Below are 16,776 nucleotides of genomic sequence, written 5' to 3'. Positions count from 1 at the left end.
AATTCATGGGGTCGCAAAGAGTCGGACACGACTGACCGACTGAACTGAACTGAATGGTAAAATAAACCATGGTGTTAACTGCATCTTTTCAGAAACAGAAACATGGCAATTGATATATACACTTAAAACTTGCCTGTAGTAGCTTTCATTTATTCATATGCTTACATATGAGTTGCCCTTTCTGTAGAATCAGTTTGGAGTGTATGTGTTTTTCACATTATTGATTTTGTGTATCATTTTTGGGTCTCAGAAATTATGTGTAACTTCAGAGTTATGCTTTTCAGAAAATATGTTACTCATGGTATGTTTAAGGTTGGCCATGTAATTTTGAGGCTTATTAATTAATAGTGGATTTTGCCTATATTTTCTCTTTGGCAAAACCCATAAGTTTTTTCCTCCTTAATTGATTGCTTATTTCTGGAAATTTAATAGCTGGAAGCTTTGACAGTTAGGTGTTTGTCATTTGAATGCTAGCCTTTTAAGCTTTGAAGATTCTGTAATCTGTTCCAGGAGATTTGGTGATTTCTACTCCTTTTAATCACATTGTGTGATAGGCATAATTGCTTGCATGCACAATGGCTTTTTCTTGCAATATTGTGTTATAGCGAAATTTTTTTGAGTGTATTCAAAGCAGTATTAGGGATCGTCAGTTAAGTTAAAATCCAGCTGCATTTAATGTTAGCATTTGCAGAAAATTCAGTTGCATCGGCAGTCAAATAACCTGTATTCAGCAAAATTCAAACCTGAACAGCAGTATCAGTTATATTATGGCTTACTTCTCTACTTGCAGCCTGCAAGTTTCTTTCAACATACATTATAAAATGCAGCCAGGTTTCAGATGTGTCTTACAACTATGCATCTTGAAATAGAGGAAATGTGGTATTTTACTATTAATGATGATTTTCAGTGTCTGTGGCTGGGCCCAGACAGCTTGTTTGCTGGAAGTTTGAAAGTATAGGTTCTGCAGCCAGAATAACTGAATTCGATCCTGGCTCCAGTACTTTAACAAGCTGAGCAACCTTGAACAAGTTACTTATCTCCTACCAGAATGCACACACCATAATAATCAGGAATTTTGTCTGTCCTATGGTTACTGCTAGAGTGGCATCAGGTCCTTGTGTGCTGTGGGCTTAGTAGATCATTCGTGTCTGACTCTTTCCAACCCCACAAACTGCCGGCTCCTCTGTCCATGGGGATTCTCCCAGCAAGAATACTGGAGTGGGTTGCCATTTCCTTCTCCAATGCATGAAAGTGAAAAGTGAAAGTGAAGTCGCTCAGTTGTGTCTGACTCTTAGCGACCCCATGGACTGCAGCCTACCAGGTACCAGGCTTCTCCGTCCATGGGATTTTCCAGGCAAGAGTACTGGAGTGGGGTGCCATTGCCTTCTCCCCATCAGGTCCTTGGTAGATACAAAAAATGTTTGTTGAATGAATGAATAGAAATGCCCTTCTAAATCTCAGTTTTTTCATCTGTGAAAGGGGGGTTGATGATAGTATGCTGCTGCTGCTGCTGCTAAGTCGCTTCAGTCGTGTCTGACTCTGCGCGACCCCATAGACAGCAGCCCACCAGGCTCCCCCGTCCCTGGGATTCTCCAGGCAAGAACACTGGAGTGGGTTGCCATTTCCTTCTCCAATGCATGAAAGTGAAAAGTGAAAGTGAAGTCGCTCAATGGTGTCCGACTCTTAGCAACCCCATGGACTGCGGCCCACCAGGCTTCTCTGTCCATGGGATTTTCCAGGCAGAAGTGCTGGATTGGGGTGCCATTGCTTTCTCCGGATGATAGTATAGTATCTATCTTATGGTGTTGTTCTAGGGATGAAATAAGATGATACATGTACCCATTGATTGGGGCCTTTCTCAAGGGGAAGCTGTTCCCAGGCCCTGTGTTGGTCTGGGTGGTTGGCCTGACCTGTGCCTGGCAGGAGCTAGGCTGGTAGCTATCTTTTGGTCCATCATCCCCAGCACCATCTGGGCCTCTCCCAGAACTCAGATGCTGTTTTTCCTCATAAGCACTTGCTTTTGCCCATGCCTCATCTCTTCTACTATGTTCAAGCTCCTTGAGGGCTATGAGGGTACCTTAGCCATCCGTGTGTCACACACAGTCCTGACGCAGAGCCCTGGGAGACGCTAGGAGGTGCTCAGCAGACATTTCCTGAACAAGTGACAAGGCAGACTGTGGTTGGACTCTGCCCTGAGCCAGCTGAGATTATGGGGACAATTTTAATATTTTTCCAGAGAATAAGGACAAATGTGGGAACTAGAGGTCAGACAGGGGCATGGATCTTTGCCATTTTCTGTCCTGTTTTTCCTCCTTGTAGTTTTTGTTTTAAAATTCCTGTTATTTGAGAGAGGACAAATGGATGTGGTAGGGATCACAGAATCAGTAGTTCTTTGTGATCACGTCCCTGCCCCCATCCTTGCTCAGGCAGAGGAATGACGCAGAGAAACAAGCCCCTCCTAGTCACCTGAGTCTCTCCTATGGGAGGTGTCTCAGGGGCTAGAGCTAATCCTGTGAGCAGATAGCCTGTTTCTTGCATCCCCTTTGAGACACAAAGTTCAGCTCTCACCACATGCAGCCTTGTTGACCCAGGGGCAGGGTAAGCAAGCTTCTGGGACACGCATACTGTGAGGAGAAGGGATATGACTAAGTTCTACTGCAGTTTGACCACTGAATTTCTGGATACTAGACTTTTCTGAATCTTTGCTTTTTCTGCTGGTAAATATGTTTCTACTTCTCAAGATTTCCACTCCTTATGAAACTCTGTTGAGGCTTTTCAGAGTGAGAACTAACAGAGAACTGACCCACATTTCAGGTATAGGTCAGCAAGAAATTGGTTGGATCTCTTCAAAAAATTAGATTAATGTCAAGTATGTGTTAGAAAGAGAAGTACAGATTTGTTTCTTTCTGCACGATCACATTTTATGTACTATTATCTCCTAAAACTATCATCAGGGGCCAAATTCTGATATTGTATTTCCTGGAAAGAATTGGACCTTTTCTCCTGGGATCTTTAGTGTTGTGGGCCCTCCTGTCTGAATTCCTGGCCTCTCCAGGGATGGGTCTGGGGTACAGGCAGGAGCTCCCTGGCCAGTAGGCTGAGCTTGAGTGCTTGCTGCCAAGGCACCATCCAGGGACCAAGCAAGTATATCCTGTGCTTAGGCTGGGCTCTTGGCAGCCCTACCACACTCTGAGGTCAGCATTAGACCTGCCAAATTCTCAGCCTGCAAACAATGATCTGGCCTGGACCCCTGAGTCAATGATACTCTTTTTTACTTTTCGCCTCTGAGAGCGCAGTTCACTAAGCACCTGTGACTGGAATTCTACCACACTACGACCAAAAACCCACCTTAACTACTCACTGTGATTATTTCACACACTGTTTTACAAAAGGTGTTTATGTTGCAGTAAGCTCAGAGAAATGAGCAAATGAAAAGTGCACGGCTCAACTTTTACAAAGCCAGCATCCGGATCAAGAAACAGAACTCCAGGTCTTCCTTCCAGTCGCTACCTCCACTTCAAGAAGCCAAACTACTATTTGACTTCTTATAGATCAGTTTTATCAGCTTTTAAGCTTGGTATAAATGGAATCTTGCATGCTTTTGTGCCTGACTTCTTTTGCCCAGAGTACTGTTTTGCACATCATTCTAATTCTTACAACTCGCAAGGCCATTTTGCAGAGGAGGAAACTGAGGCTTATTTACAGTAGATGGTTCTATGATTTGAAGCTGACTATGTCTGCTGCCCTGCTTTTTATTAAGGAATCTCCACCCTGATGGGGAGACCCTTAGTTGTTACCATTCAAGAACTTTGGGGGAGTTCCCTGGTTGCCCGTGGTTAGCATTCTGAGCTTTCACTGCTGTGGCCCAGGTTCAGTCCCTGGTGGGTTCCTGTAAGCTGCGAGGCATGGCCAAAAAAAGGGGAAAGAGCTTACAATCTGGGGGGCAGACAGACTGGTAATGTGGCTGAGAAAAGTAGCTGGCTGTAATCTAAGTTCAAGGAAAGCACCCTAGAGTATTTTATTCCAGATTTTGGGGGTAGGAAAGGCCTTATAGGAAAGGGAATATCTGAACTAAAACTTGGAGAATGAAAAGTTGGGTTTTTGGAAATCCATTCAGGCTGAAGGAACTGTAGGAATATAGGCATAGAAGTTTGAAATAACTTACTGAGGGGAGAATAATTTGTGTAATGCCAATCAATGATTTTTGGTGGGGGAGCTGGAAGATAAGGCTGGGAGGGGAGTAGGAGTTGTGGAGAAGGTTAGGAAGTGAGGGCTTTCTTCTTTAGGCCAGTATTTACCCAACTGCATGCTATAAAACCATAATGGTATGAGACAGTTTTAGGTAAAAAAAAAAGTGTTCAGATGAGATGCACTTGGGAGACAGTGGCTAAAACAAAGGAACCAGGTTAAGAAACTGTGGGACTTGTCTGAGCGTTTATATATTATGAGGATCATGAATCTCTAAAAGGGATTTGTAGTTGTATATGATGTGCTCCCCAGGCTCTTTTGGGTCCTAGAACCTCTTTACTATAGAATGTCTCTGGCTTCTAGTATTTTGAGGAACACGTTAAGGAAGCCACCTTTCTTTGGTTGCCCCAAATAATTTTTGATGATTGCATCTGTCGATTTTCCTTTTCATTTCATTAGTGATCTGTATTTTTTGATGGTGAAGCCATCTTCAGAGGATGTTATATCCATGGGAGTCTGGGTTATCCTGGGCTGTGAAGGTGCCCTTTCTAGAACAAGTTTACTGGTTTGGAAATAGATTTTATATTTTTGTCTTGAGTACCCCCTGTACCACCTGGGTAGTATTAATTCAACCCCCGCATCTGTATGTGACATGAGCCTTGGGTTCTGGTTTCTTGAAGATGAAGTTTTCACTCCCCAGGCCATAGGAGATGGTGAACTTCCTTCTACCTTCCCATAGCAGATGGTTGGAGTTCATCTATTCCTGGTTTTACAGCTGAGGCTACACTGTCCTCAAGGAGCCTGTGGCCTACACATTCAACCTGATGGGATACTTGTCCTGAACCATTAAAGCCCATATCGGAATTCTGCAAGCCTGTGAGCCATTTTGGTCTCAGCTTTCATTCAGCTCCCAGACTTAAATCCTTTGTTATTTAAAGCACTCAGCATTTACCTCTTGCTTCTGAGTATGGCTCAAATCTATTTTTTGGTTTTATACCATTTTTTCACGTGTTTATATAGGGGAAGATTCCTTCTGAGTCAGCTCAGTATGCCATGTTGGCTAGAAGTTGTTGTCCCTCCTTGGGTCATGTTCCCGTCCTTTGTAGGATTAGTACAACTGAAGTAGTCTGTCAGCTTGGAGGCCTTTGTGTCAAACCATTGTGCTTCAGTCCTTTCCCTTATCCTTTGTATAGTGAATCATAGTGGAAGTGTTTTTGCTGGCTGTAGACAGTAGTAGAAATCTGAAGGACAATTTCCAGGCAAGGTGCTGTTATTGTTATAGTTTTGTCATTGTTTTTGTTTATATGAATTCAGATTTCTGGCGGTGTGCTGTTGGAGGAAGAGAAAGAACCACGTGCCTAGTCATTCCTGCTTTGATTAACCTATTTATTCTCTCAAGAAATACTTCTTGAGTGCTTTCTGTGTGACAGATACTACGTTAGCCATAGGAGAGACATTGATGAACAGATAAACACAAAATTCCTAGCCTCATGGAACTTACAATTACATGTAGGGAGACAGATATTGTCAAGCTAAGCTAAGCTAAGCTAAGTCACTTCAGTCGTGTCTGACTCTTAGCGACCCCATGGACTGCAGCCTACCAGGCTCCTCCGTCCATGGGATTTTCCAGGCAAGAGTACTAGAGTGGGGTGCCATTGCCTTCTCCGGATATTGTCAGACACACATGCAAATAAATATGCGGCTACAGACCGTGAGCACAGGGTGCTGTGAAAGTGCAGACTGAAAGCAGTAGTTGTGATTGCTGCCCTGACATCATGACTGGGTAGACGACTTTCTCACTGTCTTACCTCAAGTTCTCTTTTTGTGAGTGTCTCTAGCTGTTTCACAGGACTCTTGTGGGTCTAAAATGAAACAACTATAAGAAAGAGCTTATTCAGTGTCAAACCTTAGGATGATGATATTATCTGAGAGACGAGGGCAACTAGATGAGGTTTTCCTAGAGTCTGGGGAGCCTTCAGACCAGTGATATGCTGGTAAATGTTTAGCAGTTGGCTCTCCAATAAAAAATTCCAAGAGCTTTGATTTGTTTGCTGATCCCTTTGCTAATTTCCATGGTGTAAATATTTCCACCAAGGTAATGTCACTAGACACTGAATTGGGACCAGCTCCAATCCATCACTGCTCCCAGCTGTGTCCCATGCTGTGTGTGGCCAAGAATGGGAATATAGTTAACACACCTCTTGTTAAGTTTTGATTTGAGAAAGAGCACAGAAGTGTGACAGGATCACTCTTGTGTCTGGATATGCTGTCTTGTCTTTTTTAAAAAAGTAATCTTATTTAAGTTTAAAACGTTTTTATTAAAATATAGTTAACATACAATATTTTGTTAGTTTTAAGTGTACATCATAGCAATTTGACACTGAAATACATTATGAAATGATCATGTTAAATCTAGTACCTGTCTGTCCCCACACACTTATTACAATATTATTGACTGTATTGTTTATGCTGTATATTGCATCCCTGTGACTTATTTTATAGCTGGAAGTTTGCACCTCTTAATACCCTTCACCTGTTTTACCCATCCTTCCACCCTCCTTCTGTCTGACAACCATCTGCTTATTCTCTGTCTGTGAATCTGTTTTCGTTTTGTCTTGTTTGTTCATTTGTTTTGTTGTTTTTTAGATTACATATATAAGTGAGATGATATGGTATTTGTCATTCTCTGACATTTCACTAAGCATAATATCCTCTAGATCCATCCATGTTGTCTCAAATTTCACTCTTTTTTATGGCTGAATCATATTCTCTGTGTGTGTGTGTGTGTATTTCACATTGGAAGTGCTGTCTTCTTGATTTAAAATCATGGTAGTGCATTTGGCAAATGCTATTGGCTCAGTCCCTAGGAAAGAAAAATGTACCAGGGGATGTTCTAGGATGACAGGGAGGGTGCAGTTAGGATTTTGGATTTAGAAACATAGTTTTCCAGCTCAACAGAGTGCCCAGGTTTTTCAAATCATTGTGCCTCTGAGATGCTATATTGCATAATGTTAAACCTGAATTTTTGGCATTAGAGGTGAGTCCATGTCTCAGATCCACTGCTTCCTGGCAGAAGGGTCTTGCACAGGTTGCCAGCCTCTCTGAGGCTGTTTTCTCATCTATAAAATGTGAGCAGTGGTACCTCCTTCACAGAGTCTGCTGCTGCTGCTGCTGCTAAATTGCTTCAGTCGTGTCCGTCTCTGTGCGACCCCAGAGACGGCAACCCACCAGGCTCCCCTGTCCCTGGGATTCTCCAGGCAAGAACACTGGAGTGGGTTGCCATTTGCTTCTCCAATGCAGGAAAGAGAAAAGTGAAAGTGAAGTCACTCAGTCGTGTCTGACTCCTAGCGACCCCATGACTGCAGGCTACCAGGCCCCTCCATCCATGGGATTTTCCAGGCAAGAGTACTGGAGTAGGGTGCCATTGCCTTCTCCGTCACAGAGTCTAGGGTGGACTAAATGAGGTCATACATGTAAAATGCTCAGCACTGTGCCTGCTGTTATTGCTGAAATTAGTCCTTCTCAATCTTGAGTAGCAAATCAGGTCCAAAGAATCTAGGTTTTCCCCTGATGTTCTCAAAGGTAGCTTATTTCCCCATCCCGTGTTTGGCTGAGAATCACCCTTAACTGGACCTTTCCCCTTGCCAAGTCACTGCCCTGCCCTATTTTAATCTGAGTCCCCCTCTTCATTCTCAGAACACGTTATTTTTCTTTTATTTATTTTTAATTGGAGGATAATTGCTTTACAACATTGTGTTGGTCTCTGCTGTACGTCAGCATGAATCAAGCGGGGCAGAGTGCCCCAGGGCTACCCTCTTTGCTCAGTATGCAGGTATGTCTGTCTTGGCTCCCTCTATAACTTAGGGGGCAGAGTGGAAGGATTGGGTCATCTAGTGTTTTCTGACCAAGGCTTGTGCTTACATCGGAGGTGTGAGCTGAGGACTATAAAATCCGATTTTCTCCATCTCCTTTCCATGTAGCAACCTTGTAGCACTCAAAAATTGGTTCTGAAACATGAAGCAGTGAGGAAATGATACTATGGACTTCCCTTGTGGTTCAGCTGGTAAAGAATCCGCCTGCAATGCGGGAGACCTGGGTTCGATCCCTGGATAGGGAAGATCCCCTAGAAAAGGGAAAGGCTACCCACTCCAGTATTCTGGCCTGGAGAGTTCCATGGACCGTATAGTCCCTGGGGTTGCAAAGAGTCGGACACGACTGAGTGACTTTCACTTTCTTTGTCTAAAAGTGAAACACTAAGTGTGCCTTGGGGGCAACTGGTTATTTCATCATGGGGTCCACAAAAAAAAAATTTTTTTTTCATCTGAGTAGACATTACCCTGTCCCATGATTGAAACCACAGGATTGCTGCTTAGATCTAACAGACCAAGGGTTTATGCAGTTTTCCTTTAAAGGGCCAGAGAGTAAATATTTTAGGCTTTGTGGGCCACAGCGTCTCAATTCAGCTCTGCTATTAAAGTGTGAAAGCAGCCGTAGATGATTTGTAATGAGTGAGCATGGCTGTGTTCCAAGAAAATTTTATTTACAAAAACAGGTGCATGTGGCCTGTGGGCTGAGGTTTGCCAACTGGGTAGCTACTGAGAATAACGGGAAAGAGTCTGAGCATTAGAGATGGGAGTATGTGGACCTAGCTCTGCTGCTTTCTGGCTCTGGACTTGGGTGAGTCACTCAGTACGGGGCTGGAGTGTATACTCACTGGCTGTCAGGAGAGTCTGTGGTTATGGTATCCCTGGAGAGTGTGGTGCTGGGCACGAGCTGCTGCTGTTTCTACTTGTTGCCCCTTTGCCTTGGCCACTCTTTTGACAGCAGGGGCTGTTGGGAACGATCGTAGGCCCATAGGCTAGTTGGAAGTTCATTTGCTTATTTTCCAAGCATGACATCTAAATGAAAAAAATATGCGACCTCCTCTAGCTGTGGAGAAGGTCACCGTTGCTGCCAAGTGCTATGGCTTTCACAGCTGAGTAGGTAAACAGTGCAACTGAGCGGAACCAGTTAGACAAGTCAAGCCAAAAATAAAGATAAGGTTAAATATCGACTTCATTAGACTCAGCCTGCATTGCAGCTTCTATAACAAAGACTATGCTGATTGGCAGGGAAGGGTGTGACCAGCGAATCCCACCTACTCAAGGCCCTGTTGTTCATTCTTTAGGAAAGCGTTCTCATCCAGCCATGTGCTCTGGGCCTGGCACTGTGCTTGGTGGCAGGAAGTGCAGAGATAGAGCTGATACCCTTCTCACCCTGCAGGAATCACAGTCCAGTAAAGGGAAGAGGAAGGCAGTGTGAGCAACCTAGGTGCAGAGCAGGTGTGGCTGTCCGTCACCTAACCCAGCAAAGTCAGGCGTCTCTGGCATCCTTTGGTTCTAGGGCCTGGCTCTGCTTCCCTAATCCTGCTGCCTGCTCCAGCCTGCTTACAAGCTCATTCTGAACTCTTTTGTCCATTCATTCTTTAAATACATTTGAATGTATATTATGTGCCAACAAGTAAGACAAGATCCCTGTTCTCATGAATCTTAAGGGCTAATTGAAGAAACACACAAGTATTTACAAAATAATGCAATAAGGTTGAGACACATAGCTCCGTGAGTTAATAATTTTTAGAAATGAACTAGACAAGGAGTATTTCCATGACGTGTGTGTCTATGTTTGTACACATGTAGGTTATTTTATATAGAAATGGAAGCAAACTACACATGTATACTGCTCCTTCCCTTCTGTTCCATTCCACTCTCCTCTCTTCCTTCTCTTCTCTTTCTGATGGATTCCTTTCTGATATCTCATGCAATCCGAGTATTCTCAGCCTGACTTAAGTACATGTTTAGGAAATAGGGCCAAAGCATTAGTAACATATCAATACGCACAAATACACAGTTAGAATAAGAAAAATTGGAGGTTTTTAACCCACACTGGGAGATATAGCTTTCATTTCAACTTGTGAATTTTGAAATTGTAAATTTTTCTGTAGTATTTACCTTTTCCCTTAGGATTTCTTTTCTTCTGCCTTCCACTTTTTATTTTGAAAAATTTCAAACCTATGGTAAAGTTGGAAAAGAATGAACATTCATATATTCCTTACCTAGATTCACCATTTGTTAACATTGTGCTTCATTTGCTTTCTCTCTTTCTCTCTATAATCTTTTATTTTGTTGAATATTTAACTTTTATTTTTGACAGTAAATTGTAGACATCACGACACTTTACTCTTAAGTATTTTAGCTTGCCCTTCCCAAGAACAAGGAAATTCTCTTTCTGAGCCGTAAAACCATTATCATACCAAACAAATATAACACTGACACAGTAATATTTTCTAATATACAGTCAGCATTCAAATTTCCTAACAGTCTCAAAAAAAGTCTTTGATGGTTGTTTCTTTTTAATCCATGACCAAATAAGGATCATGCTTTGCATTTAGTTCTATGTCTCTGAAGAAAAAGATTAAGCGTGCATGGTGTCATGACCGACTCTTTGAGACCCCACGGACTGTAGTCCGTCAGGCTCCTCTGTCCATGGGATTTCCCCGGCAAGAATACTGGAGTGAGTTGCCATTTCCTTCTCCAGGGGTTCTTCTGTTTCCATTCCATTTTCAGTGTCTTTCATAATGCTAACAGCTTTTTTAAACGGCAATTAAATTTTTTTTTGTTTGTTTATCTTTGACTGTGCTAGGTCTTTGTTGCTGCACTTGGGCTTTCTCTAGTTGTGGCAAGTGGGGGCTGCTCTCTGGTTGTGGTTCTTGGGCTGCCCATTGTGGTGGCTTCTCTTGTGGACCACAGGCTCTGGGCACGTGGGCTCTGTAGTTGTGCGACAGAGCACTGGCTTCGTTGCCCCTCAGCATGTGAAGTCTTCCTATACGAGGGATTGAACCTGTGTCCCCTGGATGGCCAGGGAAGTCCCCAATGCTAACAGTTTTGAAGAATCCAGGACACTTATGTTGAAGAGTGTCCCACACATGGAGTTGTCTGTTTCTTTGCTATAAGGTTCAGGTTTAACATTTTAGAAAGACTACTGCATAGGGAATGCTGTTTCCCTCTCATTAAGTCACATTCAGGAGTGTAATATAAATTTGGCCTGTTTACTAGTGGTGTTAACTTTGACCACTAGTTAAAGGTGGTATCTGTCAGATCAACCAATCTGAATCTCCCCCACTCTCCCTATGTAATTAATAAGTATTCTGTCAGATGACACTTGGAGAACTGTAAATATCTTGTTCCCAACAGTTTTTCACCCAGTGTTTTCAGCATCTGTGGTCGACACTGAATAACTGAATCAGTTATTATACTGGTGGTTGCAAAGTGATGTTTTTTTAATTCTGTGCTTTTACCTTGTTAGCTGGCACTTTTCTGTGAAGAGCAGCCTTCCCATACTTTTTAAAGTATGGATTCTTTTTATTCTTTGGGTTTTGATTCATTGCTATCTTTTTCTTTTAACTAAATATATTTTAAATGAGGTATGATTTACACCGGAGAAGGCAATGGCACCCCACTCCAGTACTCTTGCCTCGAAAATCCCATGGATGGAGGAGCCTGGTGGGCTGCAGACCATGGGGTCGAGAAGAGTCAGACACGACTGAGTGACTTCACTTTCACTTTTCACTTTCATGCATTGGAGAAGGAAATGGCAACCCACTCCAGTGTTCTTGCCTGGAGAATCCCAGGGACGGGGCAGCCTAGCGGGCTGCCGTCTATGGGGTCGCACAGAGTCGGACACGACTGAAGCGACTTAGCAGCAGCAGCAGCATGATTTACACACGGTGAGATGTATAGATATTAAGTGTAAGATTTGATTAGTTTTGACAAATGCACTTGCCTATATAGCTCCCTCTCTATTAAGATATAGAACCTATCCATTATCACCAAAAGCTTCTTTGGCCCCTTCCCAGTCAGCACTGAATTATTTCTTCATTATCCTGTTAGATGTTTGAATTGTCCCAAATGTTGGCAATGAAAAAGCCCTATCTAGCTCGCTCTGGTCTGTCTGTTGTGTCCCCTTGATCTTTGAGCACTTTCTTGCTTTCTGGCACAAGAAAGCGTTTTGTCTTATTATTAGTTGTTGTTATTATTGTTTTTAACAGCTGAAAATATCCCGTGTCAAAACTAGTTTAATAATTTCTCCACTGGTGGACTTCAGATAGTTTCTGTATCCTCTTAGAAAAATCCTGCAGCAAACATCTTGGAACACATATTCTTGTACCACTTGTGTAAATATTTTTGTTGACTAGAGCTCTGGAAGTTCTATTTCTAGGTCAAAGATATGCACATTTGAATTTTTGATTGCTATTGCCAAATTCTGCCTTCCCCTCTTAAAAAGCCATGTTAATTAAGCTTCCATAAACAGTGGTGGTTTCCCCGCTGTGTTACCAATGCTGACGTTTATGCCTGTCTGTGTGTATGGTGGTGCAGGCTTTGAATCTGAACTTAACTTTGAGTAAGGCGAACATTCAAACCATAGATTCCCCTTTTTGGTTCCAAGACCTGTTTTGATTTGTATAGAAATGAAATCTCTCCTCAAAGGAAAGGTTCAATCCAAGGAGAAATTTTTGCCATTCTCTGTCATTCAGTTTCAAATTCACCATTATTACCAACTTTCGTGGGGGACATCTTTATAGTTTTTGTTCTGCATTAAACGAACATGGGAAATAGATGAAGAGAGGGATTTTTGTGATGAAGACATTGCCCCCAAGGCTTCTGGTCCTCTTGGAAAGTCTTTGTAAAATTTGATTCAGAGTTATTGCTCTGCATTTCTACCCTGGGGTAACTGTTGGAATTGATTTTTATTTTGCAGTGAACCTCGATGATTCTATGTTTGGGGCAGCAGGTTTTTCTTAGTGTACATTTGTGTGTGTGTGTATGTGTGTGTGTATGAGGGAGGCAGAGAGCACTCTCTGACATGACATCAGGTAGTAAATATATTCTGTTTTTATTAATATTTTCAATATTAGACCTTAGGTTAAATGCCTTTGTGGATGACTTGTAACTTTTCTTTCTTTTTTAAGGTTGAAGAAATTGTCTGAAAGCTATTTTAAAGTTATTATCTCTTTGCTAAAGTTCCCTATTTCGGTTTTCCTTACAGGTATTTGAAGCTGTGATTTCATGGATCAATTATGAGAAAGAGACCCGTTTAGAGCACATGGCAAAACTGATGGAACATGTCCGTCTCCCTCTCTTGCCGAGGGATTACCTCGTCCAGGTGAGTGCTGGGTGAAGAATCAAGTGCTTCCCTGGTCAGCCCGGCCTCTAGGAGTAGCAGTGGGCAACACTGGTTGTATGGAATGGTGAGGAGTTTCATGGGTCTTTGGTGTGGAGTGAGGGCACTGAGCCACTGATCCTCAGTGTGAGGATGTGTTAGTGTAAGGTTTAAGAGCATAGGTTTGAGAATGAGACACTTAGGTTTAGTTCCTCCTCTCCCACTTCTTAGCTTTGAGTCTCAGTTTCTTTTTCTCTAGCAGGGAAATTGTACTACAGCCCAGTGGGGTGGTTATGTGGACCAAGGAGTTGTAAGTATGTAGTTCAGGTGTTTAGCATGGAGCCCAGGGACAACATGTGTTCAACAGAAGTTAGCTGCTGCTGTTGTACAGGCCTTCAGCTAGAAGGGGCATTTCTATGTTCATGTTTCTATGTTCCCTTTTTGCTTCATGTTAGGCAACTTGGGGCCTAATTCAGGACATAAAAGCCAGCTCTTCACAGCTGCCTGGATTACATACTGCATTTATGGGCTTGCCAGGTGGCTCAGTGGTAAAGAATCCGCCTGCCACTGTAGGAGACACAGGAGATGTGGGTTCGATCCCTGGGTCAGGTAGATCCCCTGGGGGAGGGCATGGCTACCCACTCCAGTATTCTGGCCTGGAGAATCCTCATGGACAGAGGAGCCTGGTGGGCCCATTCCGTGGGGTCGCAGAGAGTCGGACATGACTGAGTGAGCACACACTGCTTCCTCTAAAACATGGCGCCACATGTTTTTTCATTTAATCCTATAACAACCCTGTGAGCAGAGGTTATAACCCTCTTTTTACAAATGTGGGCTTTGAGGCTTATGGAGGTTGGGATTTATGCGGAGTCTCCAGCTAATAGGTAGGTGGCAGGGTCAGGATTCAAATCCATGTCTGTCTGGCTCCAGAGCACCCCACATTCCCTAAGCAGGCGCCACCTTTAATACTCTCTGTTCTGTTTGTGCATTACACAACTGACTTTGTAGCATAAATGGCATTAGATGTTTTCCAAATAGGCAGAAGATAAAACTTAATAGATAAACAACAAGTGCCAAGGCAGAAGGCCAGCTCAGCCGTTCTCAGGAAGTCTCTGGGAGGAATGGCAGGCGTAAAGCAAGGATAAGAGGAGGCTCAGTATCCAGCGGCAGAGCTCTGTCACTTGACCATAAGACACCGGGTAAATCCTCAACCTTTTTAAGCCTCTGCCTTCTCATCTGGTGAAAAGAGCCCCTGCCCTTATAGGATCATTTGAGGATCAAATGAGATAAATCACGTAAAGCCGAATATCCAGCGTTCAGTGATACTACTACTCTCGTCACACCACTGCTGCTGTTGGCACTAGTGGGAGACAGTATCTTTACCAGCCCTTGTAAAGTCCTCAGTTTGTGACAGTGTTGACCACAGGCCTCAGAGGTCAGTGGAATGTTCTCTGTATGTCTGAACCTCAGCCCTCTTCTCAGGGTGTTAAGCCAATCACTCAGTCATGTCCGACTCTTTGCAGTCCCATGGACTGTAGCTCGCCAGCTTCCTCTGTCTGTGGAATACTCTAGGCGTGAATACTGGAGTGGGTTGCCATTTCCTTCTTCAGGGGTCTTCCCAACACAGGGATTGAACCCGGGTCTCTTGTATTGCAGGCAGATTCTTTACTTTCTTGGCCACCAGGGAAGCCCAGGGGCCAGAGTGTATACTCAATAACCTTCAGACGTGCCCTGCGTTTTACACTGTGGATGGTACCACTGCCACCTGGTGGTCACACATTCTTCCTGTAGGAGAGGCCCCCTCAGCAGAGGAACCAAACCCACCCCAGCTCCCAGTGTTGGAACCAAGCCTCCCACGGAGTGGGCCCAGCCACCTGTAGAGGTGGATGCTTGGCCTCCAGCACAGTCTCACCTGCACAGGGACCAAGGGCAGCCCGTGGCATTGGGTTCTGGAGAAAGCTAAAGGGCCTTAGAGAACCCGTACTCACCACCTCCATCTGGTGCCTGCAAGGGAAACTTAATGAAGACTTTAGGAAATAGTTCCTGGGTTATTAGGGCAAGGTCAGGTTTAGGTCTGGAGAAGAAGGAAGACAGAGACAATGAGCGTGAGATCTGTGATGTGGGACTGTTTATTTAAGGTTTTTTTTTTTCACAACACCTTCGGAAGGAGATATTTCATTAACACTCATTTGACCTTGAAACGTCAAACAGTTCTAACCACTGAGGATGACTGATGGAGGAAGAGAGAAAGGAAAGCTCTGGGCAGACTTGTACCAATATTGATTCCTAGGGGAGGTGTTTTTTTTTGGTTGTTGTTGGTTGGTTTTTTAAAAATAGCTAACATTTATTAGGTTTTCATTAAGTATTTAAAAATATTGTGCCAAGTGTATAACATGGTATATCTTATTTAAAAATTTGTTCTTGTCATAAAATATGTATGATATAAACTTCATCCTTTTAACCATTTGAAGGGTATAGTATAGTGGCATTAATTGCATTCATTGTACTCTACAACCATCACCATACCCATTTCTAAAACTTTTTCATCATCCCAGATTGAAACTCTGTACACATAAGTACTCTCTGAATGAGTGCTTTGGGAGAAGTAGCTACTCATGCATTTTTCCTTCTTCCCAAGCTTTCCTCTCCCACCCTTAAAAATTTTTTTAACTGACCCTAAATGTTTATGATTTGTCCCAATTCGCCTTAGGCCCTCAGTGGGACAAAAAAAAACCTTCCCAGAAAAGGGAGTGTTCCTGGGGATTGTCTGTGGGGAAGGAGGCATCCAGAGGTAACAGAGGTGTTTTCACTGACCCTCCTTTTCCTGGCATTTCTGACACCGCTCTGCAGATGATGGCCCTGGCCACATTCCCATTCCTAGTTACAGGTAAGGACCCAGGAGAGGCTCAGTCAGGCCTGTGCATGACCACTCCAGGGCTGAGAGAGTTGAGATGGAAAGGCCCTTCTCATTCTCTGACCAGACCTGAGGGCTCATGGTCAGAACCCTTGTTTTGGTCATCATTTTCTCCCCTGAGGTTCAGCACTGAGCTGCTGAACCAGGAGACGTTCAATCACTGTCAGCTGCTGAAAGGAACTGACCTTTGCCGATAGCTCCCAAACACTCCAGCAAAGAAAACATGAAGTAGCCTTCAAGGATCACACTACCCCTTACAAACATGTCATGTAGCAATCTGACCTATACCCAAGGGCAGAGATTTGAGAGTTGGGATACCAACATGGTTCATGCTTAGCTTTGTGCATGAAATATTTAGGCTTAAGTCCTTGGCTCTAGAAAAAGGCATGAAGAAGTCACAACCCCAGCTTAGTTGGGGTCCAAGTGGAGGTCAGTTGGTGGGACTTTAGTGCAAGACATTCTTTCTGCTCTGATATGTT

The 16,776-nt window shown here is 43.4% G+C and overlaps 1 protein-coding gene across 8 annotated transcripts in view; it reads left to right on the top strand.

Annotated features, from left to right (window-relative positions):
• KLHL3 (kelch like family member 3) overlaps nucleotides 1–16,776 on the top strand; it is a 299,223-nt gene that overhangs the window by 241,591 nt on the left and 40,856 nt on the right. For all 8 annotated transcript variants that reach the window (XM_086411747.1, XM_086411748.1, XM_086411745.1 and 5 more), the window contains one exon: nucleotides 13,270–13,386. In XM_086411747.1, coding sequence (XP_086267873.1) covers nucleotides 13,270–13,386 — 117 coding nt within the window. The remainder of the gene's footprint in view (nucleotides 1–13,269; nucleotides 13,387–16,776) is intronic.

This window comes from Bos grunniens, chromosome 7, assembly GCF_055505025.1.
Source record: "Bos grunniens cultivar Pamir isolate PY7600 chromosome 7, Bosgru_T2T1.0, whole genome shotgun sequence".
NCBI lineage: Eukaryota > Metazoa > Chordata > Mammalia > Artiodactyla > Bovidae > Bos > Bos grunniens.
This window is presented reverse-complemented; position numbering and strand designations above follow the sequence as displayed.